The sequence below is a fragment of the Sparus aurata genome, chromosome 7 (genome assembly GCF_900880675.1).
Source record: "Sparus aurata chromosome 7, fSpaAur1.1, whole genome shotgun sequence".
NCBI classification, from domain to species: domain Eukaryota; kingdom Metazoa; phylum Chordata; class Actinopteri; order Spariformes; family Sparidae; genus Sparus; species Sparus aurata.
In genome coordinates, this window is record NC_044193.1 from 4,772,426 (window position 1) to 4,792,921 (window position 20,496).

Here is a 20,496-nt window from a genome sequence, read left to right on the forward strand (position 1 = left end):
AAACAACTGAAGAAAAGAGTAAAGAAACCAGATTAATATAAAATGTCTCCATAAAGATCGTCTGACGTCATCCAAGCCTGTGGAAGTCCTGAGATCCCAGTTTGATTAGATGTTATTTGCACCCTTGACACCATCGTGTCAAGGGTGCAAATAACATCTAATCAAACTGGGATCAGGAGCAGCTACATTAAAAACTAAAAGAAAGGTCTCTTCCAATCAGTTTCAGATCTCATGTGCAGAAATGAGAATGCTGCAACCAGAAATGTTCTGTGGACGAGGAAACCTCATATCACCTGTTTCCCCATCAGCTTGAGCAGATAATAACTGAATTGAAATGTTTGGGTGAACTGCTCCTTTAACAAAAAAAAAACATTCAAACCTGAACAGAAAGAAAACTGACATGTAAGAACAACATGAGGACGTTATTTGGATTTAACAGACACGGTACATCTCACCACACAGTCCTTAAAGCACTGCTGCGAATATTAAAGGAGCATTATGTAGATTTGGGGAAGAGATTTTAACCAGGAGAAGAGAAAGATCTTCATTGACTGTCATTTTTTTTAATGCCCAAAACAAACTAAACAAACTGACCTTAAAGGACAAGATAACTTCATACTGTATTACTTTGTTTATGTGGCGGACCCTGCCACCTTTTTAGCCTCAAACAGTGTTCTGGAACTTATTTTCCTCTGAGAACAGCTTGTTTATTCAGTTACTGAAAAACAATCACATCTGAGTTTATATTATTACCTCATTAATATTGTAAATGTTTGAATGCTGAGGGTGAAATTGTTCTCCAAAACTACGTAGTGCCCCTTTAAAGACAAAACTTAGCTATATGCTACTAGCAGCTTTCTGATGCTGTTTTTAGAATTGAGTTAAATGCTAACACTGTGCTAACATGCTCACAACAGCAATGTTAGCATGCCGATGCTAAACAGATGTAATGATTAGCATATTTACCATCTTAAAGTGTTAGCATGCTAACATCTGTGCTACTCACAGATGTTAGCATGCTAACACTTCATTTTGCAGGTATTTGTGTACAAACCAAAGTATTGGGACAAATTCTAATTTTGATGATGATGTGGCATTTCACCATTTTTCATATTATTACTGAACTATATTTTTATGATTATACTGTTTTATTTCATTAACATTGTGTAGTTTCTCATGATTGTATAATCGTTATTGTTTTGACTTGTATTATCATTTATTCTCCATGTTTTAATATTTTAAGTAGACGTAACTCTTTGCTGTCTTGCTGTGCATTATTCTGCAGGTGGATGGTGTAAATAATCTACTCCGTGGAGCGGACGTAGTTCACTGTGTCTCTACAAAGGTGGAGGAGTTTCTGTGAAGCCAGACAGTTTTGTTTTTTACTAGCACTCATAAAATCTTCAGGAGGTTGATACCACTTTTACGCAGACCCTCAAGAATCTGTCCAAGAGGAATAAAAATTGTTTACGACTCGTATACGGGCAATATAGGAGGAAAAAAAAAAATACGCCGGCCTTGTCGACCGTCCATTTGGATTTCTGGGGTTATAAAAACCTGAATCAAATCTGAAAAATGGAAGATGTGCAGACGAGTGCTTCTCTTCTGGGTGCAACCAGAACCAGGACATGATTAAAACAGTTACATTAAATAAAGATGGAGTTATGCATCAGATGTTTTGATCTACTCGATCAAATCTCTTTAGGTCTTGTGAGGGATCAGAATTTCAAGTAATTTCTTTAATCGATAGTCGGCTGACTTAACAAACAATTACCGATTTATCATTAATAACATGAAATATGTTGAACATTCTTCCTTTGGAAAACTGTTTTAACCACTGACGTGATCTGTGTTTGATGTAAAATCAGAGTCGGCTACATTAGGAGCTGGGGGGGGGGGGCCAACAGGGGCCAGTGCCCCCGTAACTCTGAGTCTGGACCCCCCCTGTGGCCCCCCCAACAGGGAGTCTGCATTAATAATACAATGACAGATTTCTTGCAATGATTTTGTTCTGAAGGAACAGGCAGAAATAGTGTCTCAGCAGTTTACTACCCAATCAAAATTGCTGAAATTGTAAACACTTCTTTGTCTGAATGAGGGATTTATCCTTTTTTCCAGGTTGTATGTGCCCCCTAACAAAAAAGCCGGCACCAACCTGGCCCCCCTATTAAAACTGGTCTAGAACCGCCTCTGCCTGTATGTCTCTGCAGAAAAAAATCAAACTAATACTGGAGCGACTTAATGACTAATACGTGATATCAGTTTGTGTCAAATGTCTTTTTTATATTTCTTAAAGTATCTTACTAAGTATTTTGTGTTTTATTGGATATATGTGAAAAGTATCTGTCATGTGTTGTTGTAAAATAAACTTTGATGTGTTTGTGTCTGTCTCTTATTGTCGATTAAGACTTTTTTTAATCGGTTAATCATCGACGCCCCTCGTCAGTGAACCACATTCTGCAGACGTCTTCTTTTACATTCAGTCTAAAGAGTTTCTCCGTGAATCCATCCTCCTGTGTGAACGTATATCGCTGGTAGAAACGGTGCAGAAACAGTAAAACGGGCCCCACATAGGGGAGAACAATGCCAGGAAGCGTGGTGGGTGACAGGCAGGAGTGTGGAGGAGGAGGGAGGCCTGGGGCACATCAGCCTCACTGAGGAAGGAGGCTCTTTAACCTAGACAGACTCACACACATCCTACAATCTCAACGCATCTCAGAGCTGTAAACACTGAGCTGCAGACGGGCCTCACTTTCAGCCCTGTTGGTGATGATGACAGAGCAGAAAATGTTCCACAGAGTTTATCAAACATTTCGCACGTACGAAAGTGCAAAACCTGGCATCTCCTGATTGAGGGGTTAAGCTAAGACGGGCTCGTTAGGGTCACGACTTGAGCTCAGCCTCGCACGCAGCGAGCGCAGGAACGTTTGTGTTGGCTGTGATTCACACTGATTAATGGGATCTGCTCCCTGAACGCCTCCCGGCGGTGTTCCTGCCGCCTCTCCGGAGGTGTCAGCAGTTTGCAGCTTAATGACCCCTTCAACGACGCCCTCCTTCTGTCTTGCTGCTCATCCTGCCTCGACTCCCATTGTCTGCATCCATTCAGGTTTTTCTGGTGAAACATGGAGGAACCAGTCAGCAAATTCTGCCTCCTCTGATGAAACAGGAAGGAACCAGTCAGCAAAAACACATCTCCTGGAAAGAGTGAGACGCTCAGCAGACCCTGACCCCCCCTCAGCACGTTATCTGAGAGGGGATTAAAACAACCGTGATGACAAACAAGCTGCAGTGAACCTGAAACTCCGGCCTTCAGAAACCACTCAGCTGCAAGTAAACTACCTTTAACTGGAGGTGAACGACTATACAAGCAGCACAGTGAGGCTACGCTTTCAGCTAAATGCTAACAGAACATAAATTCACAACCCTGTAGAATCCTTTTTAGTTTTTGAAGTTTGTGGTTCTTCGTTTGTGCATTCGAAGCCTCAAGAATCACTTATTTTTTTAAGTGGATCGGGTTGAAATTTGTCCTGAACATCCAAGAAACACTCAGGAAACTCGGCACCACGCATTCATGTAGAAAGATGTTGCTGAGAGTTGGGGTTGCTCAAATTAACAACAGGAAGTCAACGAAGAATCCGTCGTTTGAAAAGGGTTTTCACCTCCTTCCAACCACTTCCACATCCAGCCTGTTACATACAGCTTTGGAGCAGAAAAAAGAAACCATGTATCATATTTTAACTGCAGATTTCTTTAATTTCCTTAAACTTTATGAAATGGTTTCTTTTTATTGTATTTATATGTATAAAAACAAGATAGAAAACATGCTTTGCTACCGTTTTAATAATTTCTGTCACACACACTTTCTTTCATTAGACGAGGTTTCAGCTCGACAGTGATCTCCTTGATTGTTGAGTGTTGGAGCTTGATCGTCTGATCACTCACATGTTACATGTTGTGTTACGTCACGTATATAACACGAGTGTCTGTATGTCAGCGTGTGTTGATCTTGAAGAAGGCCTGAGGGCTGAAACATCATCTAATCAAACTGAACTGGATGTGGAGCCAGAATGTGTGAATCTTTGTTTCTATGATATCAGATAATCATTTATATATTTGTGTTAAATTGCTAATTCTTCCTGCTTTTCACTGGCTGCAGTGTTCATTCAGTGGTTTTATTATTTGCACACTGACACCTGCTAATTTGCACAAACACAGTACAGCTGACTGTCTGCTTCCTGTTGTCTCCTGGTTTTTATTCTTTGTTTTGTCTTTTCTCTTAGAAAACAGCAGCAACATCTCCTTCTTCACACTACGACTTGTTTTGGAAATAATTTTGATTGAATGTTCTACAAGAAACTTTTAACTGGTTATGATTCAGACTTAACCGGGTTGGATATGGAGTCAGAACTGTGACGGTGGACAAACAAAACCTGAACTCACAAAAGGGAAAACATTGGCATTTGTACGGAAGCCCTGAGGGGACAAGTGAGACAGTTTTCTTTTCTAGTGCTCCGTTTTCTGAGTTCTAAAAATGTTTTTTTTATGTGTCGAGACGAGTGAAAAAAGTTTTTTTTTCTCTTTCACAAAAAAAAAAGGTTTAGAACTTGGAGCACCAGAAAAGAAAATGTCTCATTTGTCCCCTCCGGGCTTCCGTACACTGAAATCGTTGTATTTGGAAAACAGTTGTGTTGGCACAGAAACGAATATTCAGCACTGACAAAAACTACTTTGATAAATAACACAGACATTAACAATTATTTAATTTAGATTTTTGTGGATTTTGATGTTTTCAGCGACAGTGTTTTTTTGTCACTGTTCTGGTCCCATGATTGATTTAGTCCTATAACCAAAACGTGTTTATATCTGAGTGCTGATGATGAATTGAGGAGTCTCACAGCTCTGTACTCTGGTGTTACGAAACTAAAGCCTCTTTTACTTTGTTTCACCATCGTCATCTTTGCCTCCGGGCTTTTGTTTTATCTCCCTCCGTCGCCTCCACAGCAGCAGAAATGTCTGCACCTGTTCACATTCTGATATCAGAGGGGGAAAGTCATTTTCGCTGCTTTTCTACAATGTGATGCAATTAAAATATGTCCTCTTTAGTGGAGGATTTCATTCAGGCAACCTCTGAGGATCATTTTGAACATGAACCAAAGATCAACTGAGGAGTTAAAGTACCTGACAAACAGCTGAAATAAACTGTAAATAAGAGCAATATTTGAAACTTCTAATGTCAAAGTATCAGGCAGGTTTAGAGTCATCATCTCCCGGGTTACTTGGAATAAACCGGATTCTAACACCACTTCTAATTTACGGCAATTGATTTAGCATTATATCTGGGTTTGTGTCTCCTCACAGGTCAGAAGTTTAAGATTAGAATTTTCCAGACTTATTGGAATCGGTCCGGTAGTTTATGAGGAATAAACGTCAGACAAAATATGAACCGACTGAATAACACCAGCAGGAAATCACATCTGCTCACAGGCGTTTCTGTCAGTCTCGTTTGTCTCCGGATGAAATATTTCCACGCATGTCGTCACCAAGACTCCCACACGGACCTTTTCCAAGTAAATAACCAGTCACAACACTTTTCAGAAGTTCTTTGTAAAATATATTTTGGTCCAAAAGCTGATTTGCAAAAATACAACATGTGCAATCATCGGAGGATGAGGCATCATACAGAGTCTCCTGTATCTACGCTGCCTAGTCAGTGTTTTTAGGAAAGCTGTTTCACGTCACTGTGTTAAGGCGAACTGCACAAGCTACTCAAATGTAGTGTTACTGTCAATAAAGTTTTTACACAGTACCTTGGTTATCACTAAATCTCAAACGTCATCACAATACACAGACAGTAGTTGCTAGTTCTATTGCTAAACTCTTTATATCTTATCCTATCACGATGATTCACATAGCGCACATTTGCCATTTAAATGCACAAAACACTACACCATGCTCAGAAAGGGAGTGTGTCCAGAACAGTGATGGATGGGCTTGTTTTCAGGAGTGTTTCGATGTCGAGTTAGATGTCGACACGTGACGTTCTTCATAAAAAAATTAAAAAAAAAAGGCTGGACTGATCCTGAAAGTTGTGACAAGTCGCTTCATTAATGCTGTGAGATGCTCCGAGGTCGGCCCGGTCCAGATTCTCTTCGCAGGCTGTTTGTAACTAACAGATGCAGGGCTGCAAAAAAAATCTTCACAGGCTTAAAAAATATACTGTGTGCTTTCAATTCGAAAACCACACGTTCAACGAGTCAATTAACAAAGCTGTTCTGTACATTTTATATCAAATTTTAGTTGAGGCTCTGGTAGAAACCAGGATTTGATCCTTTCTAATTACGGTTCATTGAACTGCTCCGTCACAAAAGAGTTGATTTAATTGTGTGCAAATCCCGCCTGGATAAAAACTCTGATCCCACATGTTTGGCACTCTAAACATTCAAATGGCCTCCTTCAGCAGATAAATAATATCATCCCTCTCTGTAGAGTCTAACCTACCACTATTTTAAACACCCATCTCTATTAAAGTTTATTCATTATTCTAAGATCAAAGGAATGATTTGACATTTTGGGAAACAACATTCTACTTCTTACTGAGAGTTAGATGAGAAGATCCAGCCAGAAGTTACTTAGATTAGCTTAGTCTGTCCAAAAGTAACAACATCCACCTGCGAGCGCCTCTACAGCTCACTAATTAACATCTCATTTGTTTAATCCACGCAAAACCCAAAAAGCAAAAACATCACGTTGTGCACGAATCCTCTCATAAACCACGAATAGTCGTTTTTAGAGACAAACTGTCTCCAGTATCAACGCTAACTGTCTCCTCGTCCTCCTACAACATATCTGAAAGACGCCCCGTGGAGGTTTTATTTCACTTGTTATTGCTCCGGGTGTTGAGTTCATGTGCTCCCCCAAAAAGGTCTCTTTGCTCAAGTTTAGAAGTCGTTCTTCTGACTTACAGCATTTGGAATCAAATCAGGTCAGCTGAGGCAAACAGACCTGCTACACATTTGTTGCTGCTTCATACAAAAGGAAAACTGGCACGATGCTAATTTTCAGTGATCTACAAGACAAGTCTCCCTGATGCAACACGATTTAGTCAGATTTGAAGGTTCTTGGTTACATGGGAGTTTGTTGCATTTCAGTGACATGCAGCCTCTGCATACGCAACAAAACCAGAATCCCTCGATCCTGCAGGACCTTCAGGAAAGATTCATTATTTCCAACGTGAGCTGTTAAAGTTATCTGGAAGAAATTCCTGTTATTATTTCATATGACAATATATATTTCTGAAAACCAAATTATGTCCAGCAGCCCCATCGTGTACCAACATTTTCCTCGACATTAAAGTTCTTGAACGACTTAAAGGGGCGTTTACATTTTTCCGATTATTCAGACACAATTTGAACGCACCGTGAGTGAAATGACCTGGAAGTAGCAGCGATGATTAAAGCTAGATGTTCTGACACGTCCTTTGTCTCCTTAAGAACAGAAAACACTTGACCATCTTTTATGAAAAGGACAATGCCGTCCCACAGTCTCTCTTGTAGCAGCATCTAACAAAATGCACCAATCATCCGGCGACAAAACGGTTAAGTGATTTGCGTGTGTAGCTGGCCTCTCTCAGCATCACAGTTTTCTTTTCAGAGGTCTTTATGTTTCCATCGAGGTCAAGAAAAAAGTGTTTAGAAAGATTAATCGGACTTTTTTCGACTAATCAACTGCACCCCATGTTTACTAGCGTGCACTTTTCTTCTTCTTCACTGCCTTTGTTGGTGCGTTGCTAATTATTTTAGCGTGTTAGCGCCACCTGTTGAACAGTGGAATACTGTGACACCTCTGGCAGGACTGTGTACACTATCAACATGCAACCTCATGCACGCGACAAACAACACAGGGACGCTTTCAATAAAAAAAATTAAAAAAAAAGGATTTCCATTGTGCTACTGGCTTTAATCTTCTCATCTGACTTTAAGAAAGGAATAAAATAAATTGCCCAAAACTTCAAAACACTTCCTTTAAGTTTAGTTCATGCCTGAGGACCCAGACAGAAGAAAAAGAAAGAAAAATATTTGATCTTGCACTGACGTGCTTCTAACACTTCCAACACTGATCAACAGCAGTTTGTTTCCATGTACCCTACATCTCCAAAGTTATTCAGTTAAGAGTGCTTAATATCTAGAAGAAATGCTTCTTAAATCTTAAAAATAAATATATGCATCAGAAGTAGTACATTATATTGCTACAACGTTAAGTAGTCTCGCCTCAGATCACCACATTTAAATAATGATCCGTGTGCGTACTATTTTTTGGTCAATGATAAAATAGACGTATAGCTCTCAGTTGGATCGACTTATGGCAGTGTTCATGGCTGAGTGTTACGCAAAAATGTTTGAGATGAAGTCGCGAAACCGTTTGGCGTACTGCTCGGGGTGGACTGTGGAGATTTCAGCGCCAGCCTGCAGCAGAAGACAGAGGAGGAAGGAGACAGAGAGCAGAAAAAGGTCATCAGCATCATCGCTTCACATCGTGCGCTTCATGACACGACAAGAGAGGAAACATCAAACATTGCCCTTCGTGCAGGTACGACTCGGTGTTTTGAGCGGCCTGACAGCAGCCCTCCACCTCTTTCCTTCCTCTCGCTGGTGCTACTCACCCCGTGTTTGACAGTTTTTGCTGCATGAGCGGCTTTCTTCTTTGTGTCGTACTGAGTAAGTACGTCAATCAGGCCCATGAAATAGACCTCCCTCTGAGGGGCTCCTGGGATGAAAGGCAGAGAACAATCAGGGTGATGTTATTAGGCCTGTATTGACAGTGCTGTACTGGCAGTGACGGGCCTCGTAGCAACAATCAAAAAGATGAAAGATCCCTGTTAGAAGTGAGTATCAAATCCAATATCATTACTCTACAGATGACCTGGATGCTGATAGTTAAGCTGAAATTATAAAATATGGACATTATGGAAGAGGTAGAAGACGGGGTAGATTTAAAGGGTGACTCCACCACATTTGTCTTGCAGAGTACTGCTGCGTATGTGATAAAAGTAATATAAAACCTTCTAATTCTCCAGTGGAAGCTGCATGTAATCTGATAAATCAGTTCCAGTGATGTTACTCGATGGCTGCGTTGCATCGTGGGTAATGTGGCAGCAGGTTTTAAAAGCTTGCTCTCAATTCAGGGTCTGCATCCTTCGGAGGAGCATTTGAAGGCCAATTACGCCACTACGCTGTGCGAAGGCTGGCCCAATTCGAAGGCTCCTCCAAATGCTCCTTCTTTTCCCTCTTTTTGGAGGATGCACCGCTACTATCCTTCGCGGCCTCCCATATCACAAGATTCTGTGCACGCCCCAAAAAAAAGAAAGAAAGAGAGAAAATGGCGACATCGTGTAGCATAGATTGTCACTTTCGCGGGCCTGGGCAGCAGAAATTGTGACGTACGGGTAAAATTTCTGGTAACGCAACCAGGAAATGCTCCAAAGGCTAGACCGTCACATTTAACAACGGCTGACGGGGTTAACAAGGACTCTCTGAAGGACTCGCCTTCGAAGAACGCAAAGGCCGAGTCCTTCAGAGGATGCAGACCCTGAACTGAGACACAGCAACTCTGATGGTCAGTTTAAAAACAAATGATCCGAACTGACACAGCCGAACTAGAGAACCTACATTACCCACAATGCAACTGCCAGAAAGTCATTCATATTCCTCGTCTTGGGACCATGACTGTCACTCTTTGTTGTAAGTATTTTTCCCCAAACATCACAATTTACTCTCAATAAGTCTTATTTTGAGGCCTGAACCGAGTTTTCACCTGGGCAGCTCCCGATTGCGTACACGTCCACGTATGGGTCGAACTCTCCGGGCCCCAGTGGTTTGCAGGCGGACATGTAACCAGCGATTCCCTCTGGAGAGGTGCCGTAAGAGCCCACCGTCGCGCCCGCTGCCAGGCCGTTCTCAGCTTCTGGTTCTTCCTCGTTGGAGACCTCCTCGCCCTCCTCCTCATCCCGTTCAGCTCGACCCACGTCGTGGATACCGAGCAGCAGGCTGTAGTCCATGATCTTCAGCCTCACCAGAAACTGGACAATAGGAAAGAGGCATTAGTTTTCACAACACAGTTAACTGACAACACAGATTCACTGTAATAATAGACAGAATGTAAAATACTGCAGTTGATTAATTGATTGCTACTGCTACTGTAGATGGACTTCTGCAAACCACATTGAAGACAAATGTCCGACAATTAAGTGTTTCTGGCATTTCGCTCCAAAAAAACTAAATACTACAACTATAATGAAAATAGTATACTGAATTAATCTAGTAATCATGTTGTGGTTGTTAAACTAGTAAAAACAGGAATCCATCCTCCTGCAGCCAAAATGGCATCACAGCACCGGTTCATCCCTGATGTGCTGATGCTGCCGCTGTGTGGCGGACGTGTGCTACAGCAGCGAGGCGTCACGTACCTCCACGTCTCTGTTGACTTTCTCCATGAACTTCTCCTTCTGCTCCTCCGTTACGTACACCTTCTGCATGTTGTTCCTGAAGTCCATGTCCTTGAAGGTAGGAAGCTCCTTTCCCTTCAAGAATAAAATACATATTCAGACACATGCCTTAAGGCGGAGACAGCTGGTCACTTCATAATTTAAATTGTGGATACAAGATGTGTCTTTTACCCGTTCTTTGTCACTCGCTTCACGAGCCACCAGAGAGCCCTGCAAGAACAAACTGGTGTAAATACTTTGACTGAAAACAGAGAATCCAACGCTTGATTGGATTATACGGTTTATTACATTACATACCAGATCATATTTACACATTAAAACAGACAGACTAACATAACAACGTTAGCACTGCTTTAAAGGGATATTCCGGTGTAAATTTAATCCATGGTCTAACACACCGTGAAACTGTGTTAGACTCCCTCTCGAGAGATCAAGTTAGCAGACCGCTAATTTACGGAGTTTTATCAACCTCAGAAACGACCGCACGACAACAATACACTGCAGTAAATGGATCCAAATATAAACCGCCACCAAAAAGCCACAAATAATGCTCAGAGCAGCACCAAACTTCAGCAACAGTACAAATAGGGTCTCAGCACATAGTCCGGGGCATCTAACCTCCGCTAGCTTAGCTGGATTTCTACTGAAAAGCTGACTAAATTTACCACTCTTCTGCAGCAGCTTCCTGTTGACGGGAAGTCCCGACGAGTCGATTACCGAGTGCAGTAGAGTTCTGCGGCTCATGGATGAAAATGTATGATTATGATTCCATGGAAAAGCAATCAAAGTTCATATGTGTCTCACCTGCCAGTTTATAACAGTTATTATCGAGAGCGGACAGGGAAAAGAACGGAATTGAGCATTTCTAACCGCACTCGGTAATCGTCGCGTCGGGACTTCCCCGACCCGGAAGCTGATGGAGGAGAGTTCAAATCTGTTTTTAGCTTCACAATAGAAATCCAGCTAAGCTAGCGGAGGTTAGATGTTCCAGACTATGTGCTGAGACCCTATTTGTACTGTTGCTGAAGTTTGGTGCTGTTCTGAGCATTATTTGTGGCTTTTTGGTGGCGGTTTATATTTGGATCCATTTACTGCAGTGTATTGTTGTCGTGCGTTCGTTTCTGAGGTTGATAAAACTCCGTAAATTAGCGGTCTGCTAACTTGATCTCTCGAGAGGGAGTCTAACACAGTTTCACGGTGATTTAGACCATGGATTAATCTTACACCGGAATATCCCTTTAAGGTGTCTGTGGAGTTAGCTACAGTTGTTGGGATCAGTGCGGGGGACCCAACTTTATAAGCATTAATTTTGTGCAAAGTAAGGGCGAAATCTAAAGATCTTAAGTTCAAAATCACAGTAATCACAGTTTTAATATCTTAAAAATGTCTGGCGGTTGAATTTCGTCATCATGGCAAGTTTTGAGTTATACATTTTATACTTTCATCCACATTATTAGCATTACTTTTCTTTTACTTTCCACCTGCACTTATTTCTGTCCATGTGCTGCTGCAACATCTGAATTTCTCTTTTGGATACTTCCCATCTTAAACAGAGTATTAACCCACTTCTGTTCTAAAAGCCATGAATAAGCAGGTTGTTAACACCTCGGTTTATAGAAGAGTACTTTTTGCAGGACTTCCACATTGCGGTGATAAGAAAATAGGACGTGCAATTAAAAAGGTCAGACTGTTTGTCGTGCAGTTCCTCCTCACCTTCAGGTCGTACTTCCTATGTACCACCAGTCTGTGGCTGAACATGTTCCTCATGACGATCAGGTACGTCTCCTCGTTGTCCACGCTCACCCGGTACATACCCAGGAACTGTGGCAGCAGAGTGCTGCCGTGACACTTCACTATGTGCTGCAGAGAGGAAACAACAGCGGATTTGCATGTCAGTGCAGAAAGAGGAATACAGTCAGGGGCATACAAACAGTAGAATACAGTAAAAGAGTAGAAAGATGGTCAGCTACTTTCAAATGTTGCTTTAATTGTAAGCCAGTTACTGAGTGTTATCCAGGTTAGGTTGTTAGGCGTGCTCAGTAGCAGCCAGTTAAAATAGACACTCGCTTCAGACTGACCTCATTCAGCGTCCCCTGAAGTGAACGGGCAGGATTTTAAAAGACATCACTCTAAATATCTGAACACTGTTTTGTGTGTCCACTTTTATCTCTCGCCACTGTCGCCACTGTTGGTTGTCTGTATATAAATAAATAAATTAGAGAGTACGGTTTGGACTGGCTCCAATTGGAAAGCATCAAGAGATAACTTTTGACGTGAATTGGCGTCACACAAATAAAAATTGACTTGACTCTCGTGGCGCAGAGAGCCGGGGTTCAAACCCAGCTACAGTGTTTCAGGATGAGCCAGGAGCTCAGTGAAAGTGCTGGAGAGCTGATCAGGATCCTGCTTTTGTCAATGACGCTGCAACTTGTCATTCAGGGTACCTGAATATGTTAGACAATGAAAAGTCTGAATCCAGTTTTTTTTATCAATGCCATCTTAAGAAGTGGACGGTCTGCCCTCGCTCTTCCCCTCCTGTCTACTGACAATCACACATGCTCTTCAATGATTGTGACGGGACCGGTCTTATTGAACGTAGGCCGACTTCGTTGGTTTGTGCAAATGTTTAAGTTTCGGTGCACATTGGTTTTGATCAGCTACATGATTTGCAAGCTTCCTTCGCACGTGGCTCACCTGCTGTAACGACACCAGAATTGGGGTGAACCAATCCGAAAGGCCATGCGTGTTTTTTGGACCATTTCATTAAATTAAAGTAACGTTATGTGCTTAATGAAGCCTTGAAGAACAACTGAACAAATAAATCAATGTTATGAGTGTTTCGTAGGACATGTGATGCCAAGTTTCACCCAAAAATATGTTGATTTTGAGTAAGTAAGACCTTTTTTTGTGGTCAGAAATTACTGTGGAAGCTCTCATACAATGAAACGGAAACTGTTTCAAAAGCTGGTCTCAAGACAAAATCCCTGCAGCTGCCAACAAACACAAAACCTGATCCTCAACATTCTTAAAATTCATCCAAATAATGCCTAAAAGCCACAATGATGAAGCCCTCTACAACACAACCAGCCCAACTGCTTCAGAAATAATCTCAATATTTTGTTCTTCTGCAGATACGGTTCAGCTGAAAAACAAAGACATCCGAGTTATTCAATATTTCATTTGGTTTCTTTTAACAAAACAGCAACCTGCAAACTGTCATGACGAGAAAAAAATAAAAGGAAACTTTGTCTCTGATAACAAAGAGTTCATTCAGAGCCGAGTGAATTAAAAAAAACACTCTGAAACAGAGCTGCCATTTTTCCTCATCACCCTCCCAGTTCTCTGTAGGCTGCGTAACCACAGGCTACACATTCCAATAGGAGCTCAAAGCAGCCAAAAGTTTACTCGGTGGTATGTTTAGCCCGAAGTGAGACCCAATTTTCAAAGTACCCACGCGACCAGGCCGGGCACTGAAATAAGGCCGAATAACAAACAAACACAGCAGAGGTGAAAGTGTGTCACCTTACTCTTATCTTCCCTTCTAATGTTATCTACTATTTACATGAACATAGATGTGTTGATAGGAGCATTTGAATACATGTGACAGATGATGATAATGTAGCAGAGCATTTGTTCTGTCCCCTTCGCTCAGTGCTGCTGTAACGTCGACTAACCTTTTGTTTGATTTTTTTTTTTTTATATTCTCGTTCAGTTTAGCTTTTCCTCTCAGCGAGGTCAGCAGTCACGTTCAGTTTGACCTTAAAGCCACAGTAAGGCTCTTGCTCAGGGACACTTCAGCAGGACAGATGTGTGTTGCCATCCTCGGGTTTAATACGTATATGCCATCGTTAAACTCACTGCACCATTTTGCTGCTCCAGGCAAGACGTTAAAGCTATAAATAGTCATATTTGGGTCGACTTCCCTCACCTATGAGGCAGAAAAATAGAAAAAAAAAAATCCCTCTAGGAAGTTCTCGTTTTAGGAACTCTATGACAAACGCTCTCGGGGGGTTTCTGGCTACAAAAGGTCCAAACAAAGGTTAAAGAGAAAATATAGTAAGTAGGACACACAGGCGCTGCTGTAGATGTGTGACTTTGTACACAGTTCAGAGAAGCAGACGGGAGGTGAAAGATCCCGTCGCTGTGTGTGATGTGAACGTGTCTGGAAGCTGACTGGAAAACCTGAAGTGAATTAATGAATGAGGTTCAGTTCAGCTTGAGCACAATTTCTCATTTCTCATAGATTTCTTACCCCCTCCTGATAAATGCAAGAACTTTATGATATTACCAAATTGCTTCAGTTAATTTGAGCATGAAAACCCAGTTTAAAAGCAGTTTCAGTAGAGATCAGAGCAGAAAACTCGCCACACTGCTCACTCTGCCATTGCTTTTTGTGTTTATTGACATCAGCCTGATATCTGCAGACAACTGGCTAGTTAGCATTAGCTACCCAGCTGTTAGGAAAGAGGCCCAGAGGCACCAGACCGACAACAAAGAACTACTCAGGTCGCCTATGTCTTGATCGAAAACCTGCACTTGAACATACTGCAAAGATGACCAATGACTGAGAGGAAATAACTCTCCATACAATCAGGCAGCTGTATTCTGTAGTCGTCATTCACAAAGCGATAGAGGAAGACTCCAGACCGAGGATAAACAAACTGTTGTTACGATAAAGCAGCAGTTTTTCACACCACTGTTGCTAATATAACCACTTCTAACTGAGAATGTGTCTGATAAAAAAAATAGCAAATAGCACTGATGAAAAGGAAAGAGGCAAAAAAAAGGAGAACCAACACAAAATGGGTCAAATCATAGATACTACAGTGAGAGGCTCAAGGGGCTTCTCCTTTCTTTTTCACTTCTATTCTTGTGCACGGATTGGCTCTCACCGATGGGCTCCACTGCCGGTTCTACATGCTCAATTGGGCCAAAAGCCGTCAACAAGGGCTGACTAGTACTGACGATGCGGGACGTAACACAACAACTAAGACCACAGACGCTCACGACACCTCAGTTGGCCTGGTCCCAATGACAGAGCATAGATATTGCAGATATTTCAGGCCACACCCATGGACTTCCTGTGACTAAATAATGCCTCATCAACAAACATAATGCCGGAAAGCGAATCATATCAGTCCATCTCTTGTCTTTTCTGCCCCTCTGTAGCTGTGACTAAGAGGTAGCCTGAGTCAGCTGTAGCATGACAGCACCATAAACTAGCTTTTGGCATCAAAGTTGGGCTGAACTGCCAAGAGACAATACATGTAGCCTGCTAACATTAACATGACACTTTTGTACATGGTGCAATATTTGATATTCAACATGTAGACATTTTACTGATGTATTACATACAAAATCAAAACACGCATCAGTCCTCGGCAGGAACTAATACGTTTGCGGCATAGTGCCAGAGACGGATACAGGAAGTGATTTGTTGACAGAAAGTAACTACAGAATATCGGCACACCTTCCCTTCAACCATGCAGACGTTACCTGGTGATACTCAGACAGGATGTTGTGCATGTCTGCAACGTCCTCGCTGGAGATTTGCTTGATGACCAGCGCGCGGTCGTAGGAGTTGAGGAGGAGACAATCTCCCTGGTCATCTACACTCCTCATTGGTGAGCTACGGGTCAACGAAACCTGGAGAACGAGAAACAAAAAGCACGTTGTTAACTGTACAAACAGACAACCTCCCCCCCAGTGTTTCTAAATGGTATTATTGGTGGTGGCGCTGTCGCAAAGACAACTGGACTGTTGAGTTTCCCTTAGAGTAGAAAATACCAACAACACAGGACAAAACCTGAGTTCATTCATTCTTGTGTTCTATAATGGTGTCAGCCTTCATGTTCCTGGGAGATTTCCTGCCCAGAGGCAGACAAGGGAACCAATCTTAACGCCGATGGTGTCATTACTCTACAGCCATTACACTGTGCAATCAGCAACTACTTCATAATGATGCATCAAAGCAAAGAAACGTGTTGATCGACAGTTTAAGGAAAATTAGCTCCTCTAAATACAGCCCAACTGTTTCCAGCTACAACACAGTGACATCAGAGGGACGTCTGCACACAGAACAGTAGATTATTAAATCACATACCTGATAGTCCAGATCCTCAATACCAAACCGTTCCCTCAGATTTCTGAAGACCTGAGGACAATATTCTTTAAACTTGAAATGTCCTGGAAGATTTTCTCTGCAAAAGAAAAGAGGAGGTAGGTCAGTGAGAAGGAGCTGGTTGAACACACTCATGTTTCACATACTCGTAGACAAATTCTTGAAGAAAGAAAACATCTGCGCGACAACATGTCAGGACTTTGTCATCGGTTTATGTTCTGAGCTAACTGCCACTGATTGTATCTCTGAGGAACAAGTTTCTTGAAAACATCACCAGCCACCACGACAGCGTCTGGCACATTTTTTTTACAAGTCTAATTTAGTTACATTTCAACCAGTCCTGCTTCGCTATGTGCTTATTTTTGCGCCGTACTTGTTGAAGAGGTGGTTGTTGACTTTGATCTTGGTGTTGGCTTTGAAGTCATCGGGCAGCAGCATGACAGGAACAGGCACCTGGTTCAGATCGTTTATCTGGAAATAGGAAGGGGAATTAATGCAAGCTTCAAAATACTTTAACAGCCCAGAGGGGAGTGAAGAAAACATTTAATTTCAGCATTAACTAAAAATGGTAGAGCTGAAGTTATAAGCAGATTAATCAAGTCAAATCATCTGCAACTTTCTTAATCATCTATGAATTGTTTAGGTCATTTTTTACAACGAAATATGTATTATAAATATTTATATTCTGGTTACAATGTCTCATATTTTCTTTGTTTTCTATCATTTCAAACCAAATATCTTTGGAAGTTAAACTGTAGATGGGATAAATCTAGTAACAGATAGATAGATAGATAGATAGATAGATAGATAGATAGATAGATAGATAGATGTCTTTATTAATCCCTGAGAGGAAATTAGGTTGTCATAGCAGCGGGTACATTAAAGCACAAACAATCAAAAACGGATATTTGACTGGAAACTTGTGAAAGGCATTTATTTTTGTGTTTTTAAGTTTTATATAAATGATAACTTTCATTTTTTACCCTGTTTCTTTCTTTGAATATTTGCTTAGAATCTGTAAGAACTGTTCCAGATTAGTTTTCTGTTGGTCAAAATGTGGGTCAACTCCAAAACTGACAATTTTTTAATTTGTTTATTCAATTTAGAAGTTGATTTTGATCCACATTAAACACCTCAACTTTATAAAACAATTAAAAATCCAAGGCAAAAGGGAACTTGTAGAAAAAAATGATTTATAAAACTGTAATAATGATTCATCCTTCTGTGTTTAGACAGCTGTTAGCAAAAATGGTGAGTCCATGTTATTTAAATGGCAACGTAATAGCTGTTAGCAAAGATTGTGATGTTTATAATTAGATATGTGTGTGTGTCTGTAGGCCAGCAGCCCTCCACCTGTCAATATGTGGTCTAAACAGCAGTGTTTTCTGTGGATGACCCTTCTGGAGTCCAGGAATCTATCTGACCGGTCACAGATATCGTTGTGACACTAGCCTCGCTTGCTAACGCTCATGCTAGCTGAGCTTTGCTAACCTAATCACAAACACAGTGATACGTTGCGGTTCCTCTCGGCGTTAACATTAGCATGTAGTGCAACGTTAGCTTCAACTGACTCACCGAGTGATTGACGCCCCACATGAAGACGCTCAGGACGGGGTCGCTAGCTCGAAACACTTTCACCTTCTGCTGAACAAAGTGCTTCTTTTTCGTTTTGGTCTTGGGCGCCAGGATCACCATGGGACTGGAGACAGCCCCAGAGTTACCGAGGGTAGCCATGACCACAGACTGGCTCTTCTCGCCCCTGTAGAGAGAGCTGGTGCAGGCGGTGACACTTCTTCCTGATGGCTAACCGTTACTGAGCTACTCGTTAGCTCGTGAACGTTTGTCACCGCTCCTCCCCGGGTCTCTCGCGCTCCGACACGGCCACGGCAGCCAAAGGTCACTCGCTCGAGCTCCGGTTGTGCTGTAAACGTCACTGAAGCTATTTTACCGAGAGTAAAATTTAACGTTTTTAACCCGCGAGATGAATCATTACTTAACTTCATCCATGCGTGGCTCCATGTTCCCAAATAATCGCTGACAGTCCACCACCGCCCCCTCGAGCCCACCCATGTTATTATCAACCACGTGGTGGGTTTGTGATTGACAGGTGGCATGGGCCAATTAGAATCGACATTATTGCATCAGGTGACCAATAGATGGGCGGGTCCTTCGCATATTTTTTTTGTGGTGCGTTAAAGTTAACATTGGCGGTTGGAATTATGAGCTCTATAACGCAATATTTCAATTTCCAAGAGTTTTATTGGCAGAAAGAAACAGATGTTGCCAAAATAAGTGTGAAAGAAAAAGCTAAGTAATAATAATAATAATAATAATAATAATAATAATAATAATAATAGTGAAAAAATGGGTTTGTTCTTGGAAACAAATGGGTAAAAAAATGTGTTTAATAGTTGATAAATGTAAATTTTCAGTTAAAATTACACACAAAATATAAAACATAACAATAACAAGATCAAAAAATGCACATTGCTAATATAAGTGTGAAATAACAACCTCAAAAAATACAGGAAAAGAAGAAAGATGATTTTATTCTTCTTTGTTCGGTGTCTCTAAGCCTTTTTGGCTTGTGTTCATTAATAAAAATCAGGTTATTATACTTATATATCACTAGATATATTACGCTTAGCTTCCAACAAAAGGAAAGATGTTGGACCACCTGTCAAATGTTTTCAAAACTTCAATTAAAAAAATAGTTTGAGGCCAAAAGAGGTCAGATTTACAAAGAAAACATTAGAGAAAACTGACTACAAATTAGAATTGCTTATTAGATCTTTATTTTTTCCTGCTTGCTCTGCAGTAATCATTTCATGACCCCTCAGATGTATCTGACTAACCCTCGGAGGGTCCTGACCCCTTGGTTGGGTATCACAGGACTAAATTATCTTAATGCATAAATTAAAACTAGCTCCACTTCTACCACTAAGATAGTAAAATGCTGCTTCCACCTGACATTTTACTGATGAAGCGATTAACTTCAAAATTGTTGTATGGCTGCTTTTAACATAAACAGCCAGGGTGCCAAACTATCATCATTAAGCGTGTATTGATTAGGGTGCTGTAGAAAAAGACAGTGCACCGGTTAATGAGTCAATTAATCACCGTAGCAACAGCTGTCCTGCCAGGCTGCAGGAATCTCCCCAGCTGGACACTTTAACAGGAGTTTATCCAAGTTAACACATGTTGTGTGTAGAAGACAGGTAATAAGTGGACTGTTCCCATAGCTGTCATGTTGATATCAACGAGGTACTTTCCATTCATTTTATTACTCTTTATTCATTCTAAAATTAGCTGCAGTTAGAGGTTTTTTATTTACAACTTGGAAAACAAAAAGTATTTCATCTCAGTGGCTTAAAACCAGTGATTAAAGCAAATACAAATGATTTATTGCACATTAGTGAAGCCACAAATTACAGCTAATAAACCAATTATAAAGGGTGGTTCCTTATTATAGAGTGTGTGGTTCTGAGGTAGGCTTTGATTGCCAGTTGGCAACAGTAGTGAAGAAGAATTTATTTGCTTTTTAACCTTTGATAACTTTAATTAATGGATCTGAATACTTTTTTTTCCCACCACTGATGGATTGACAGTGGAACATTGGTCATGGGTAGTTGGGTGGTATCAACAGATGAACACAGTGAAAGTAAGTGAATTTATATTAAACAAATTATTTTCAGCTGTATGTTTCAGTGTCCTACTTAAGTCAGAGGAACCAGATGTATGCAGACGTATACGAGGACAGCCTTCATTATGTATAGCCAAAGAGATTATTAGCCTCTAGAGGGCAGTAAGATCACAAACAAAGTCACATCATCATGCTTTGAGGTTCCTTACAGAAACAGAGCTGCCCAGTTTG

General features: G+C 41.1%; 1 protein-coding gene across 1 annotated transcript; it reads right to left on the reverse strand.

Moving 5' to 3' along the window:
• Positions 1-5,588: 5,588 nt before the first annotated feature.
• Positions 5,589-18,694, reverse strand: pip4k2ca (phosphatidylinositol-5-phosphate 4-kinase, type II, gamma a). Its single transcript, XM_030423563.1, has 10 exons — positions 18,198-18,694; positions 16,996-17,093; positions 16,605-16,701; positions 15,998-16,147; positions 12,215-12,361; positions 10,673-10,711; positions 10,463-10,576; positions 9,811-10,075; positions 8,660-8,763; positions 5,589-8,462 (listed from the first exon to the last, which is right to left on the reverse strand). Exons 1-10 carry the CDS (start codon positions 18,354-18,356, stop codon positions 8,382-8,384), a joined length of 1,254 nt encoding a protein of 417 aa, XP_030279423.1. The 5' UTR covers positions 18,357-18,694; the 3' UTR covers positions 5,589-8,381.
• Positions 18,695-20,496: the final 1,802 nt, after the last annotated feature.

Excerpts from the sequence above, each read along its gene's own strand:
- pip4k2ca (XM_030423563.1), bottom strand. The coding sequence starts at position 18,356 with ATGGCTACCCTCGGTAACTCTGGGGCTGTCTCCAGTCCCATGGTGATC. Across the intron at positions 12,362-15,997 it reads TCCTGTCTGAGTATCACCAG|CACATAGTGAAGTGTCACGG; the intron begins GTAACGTCTGCA and ends TCCTCTCTGCAG. Across the intron at positions 8,764-9,810 it reads CGCAATCGGGAGCTGCCCAG|GAGCCCCTCAGAGGGAGGTC; the intron begins GTGAAAACTCGG and ends CTTTCATCCCAG.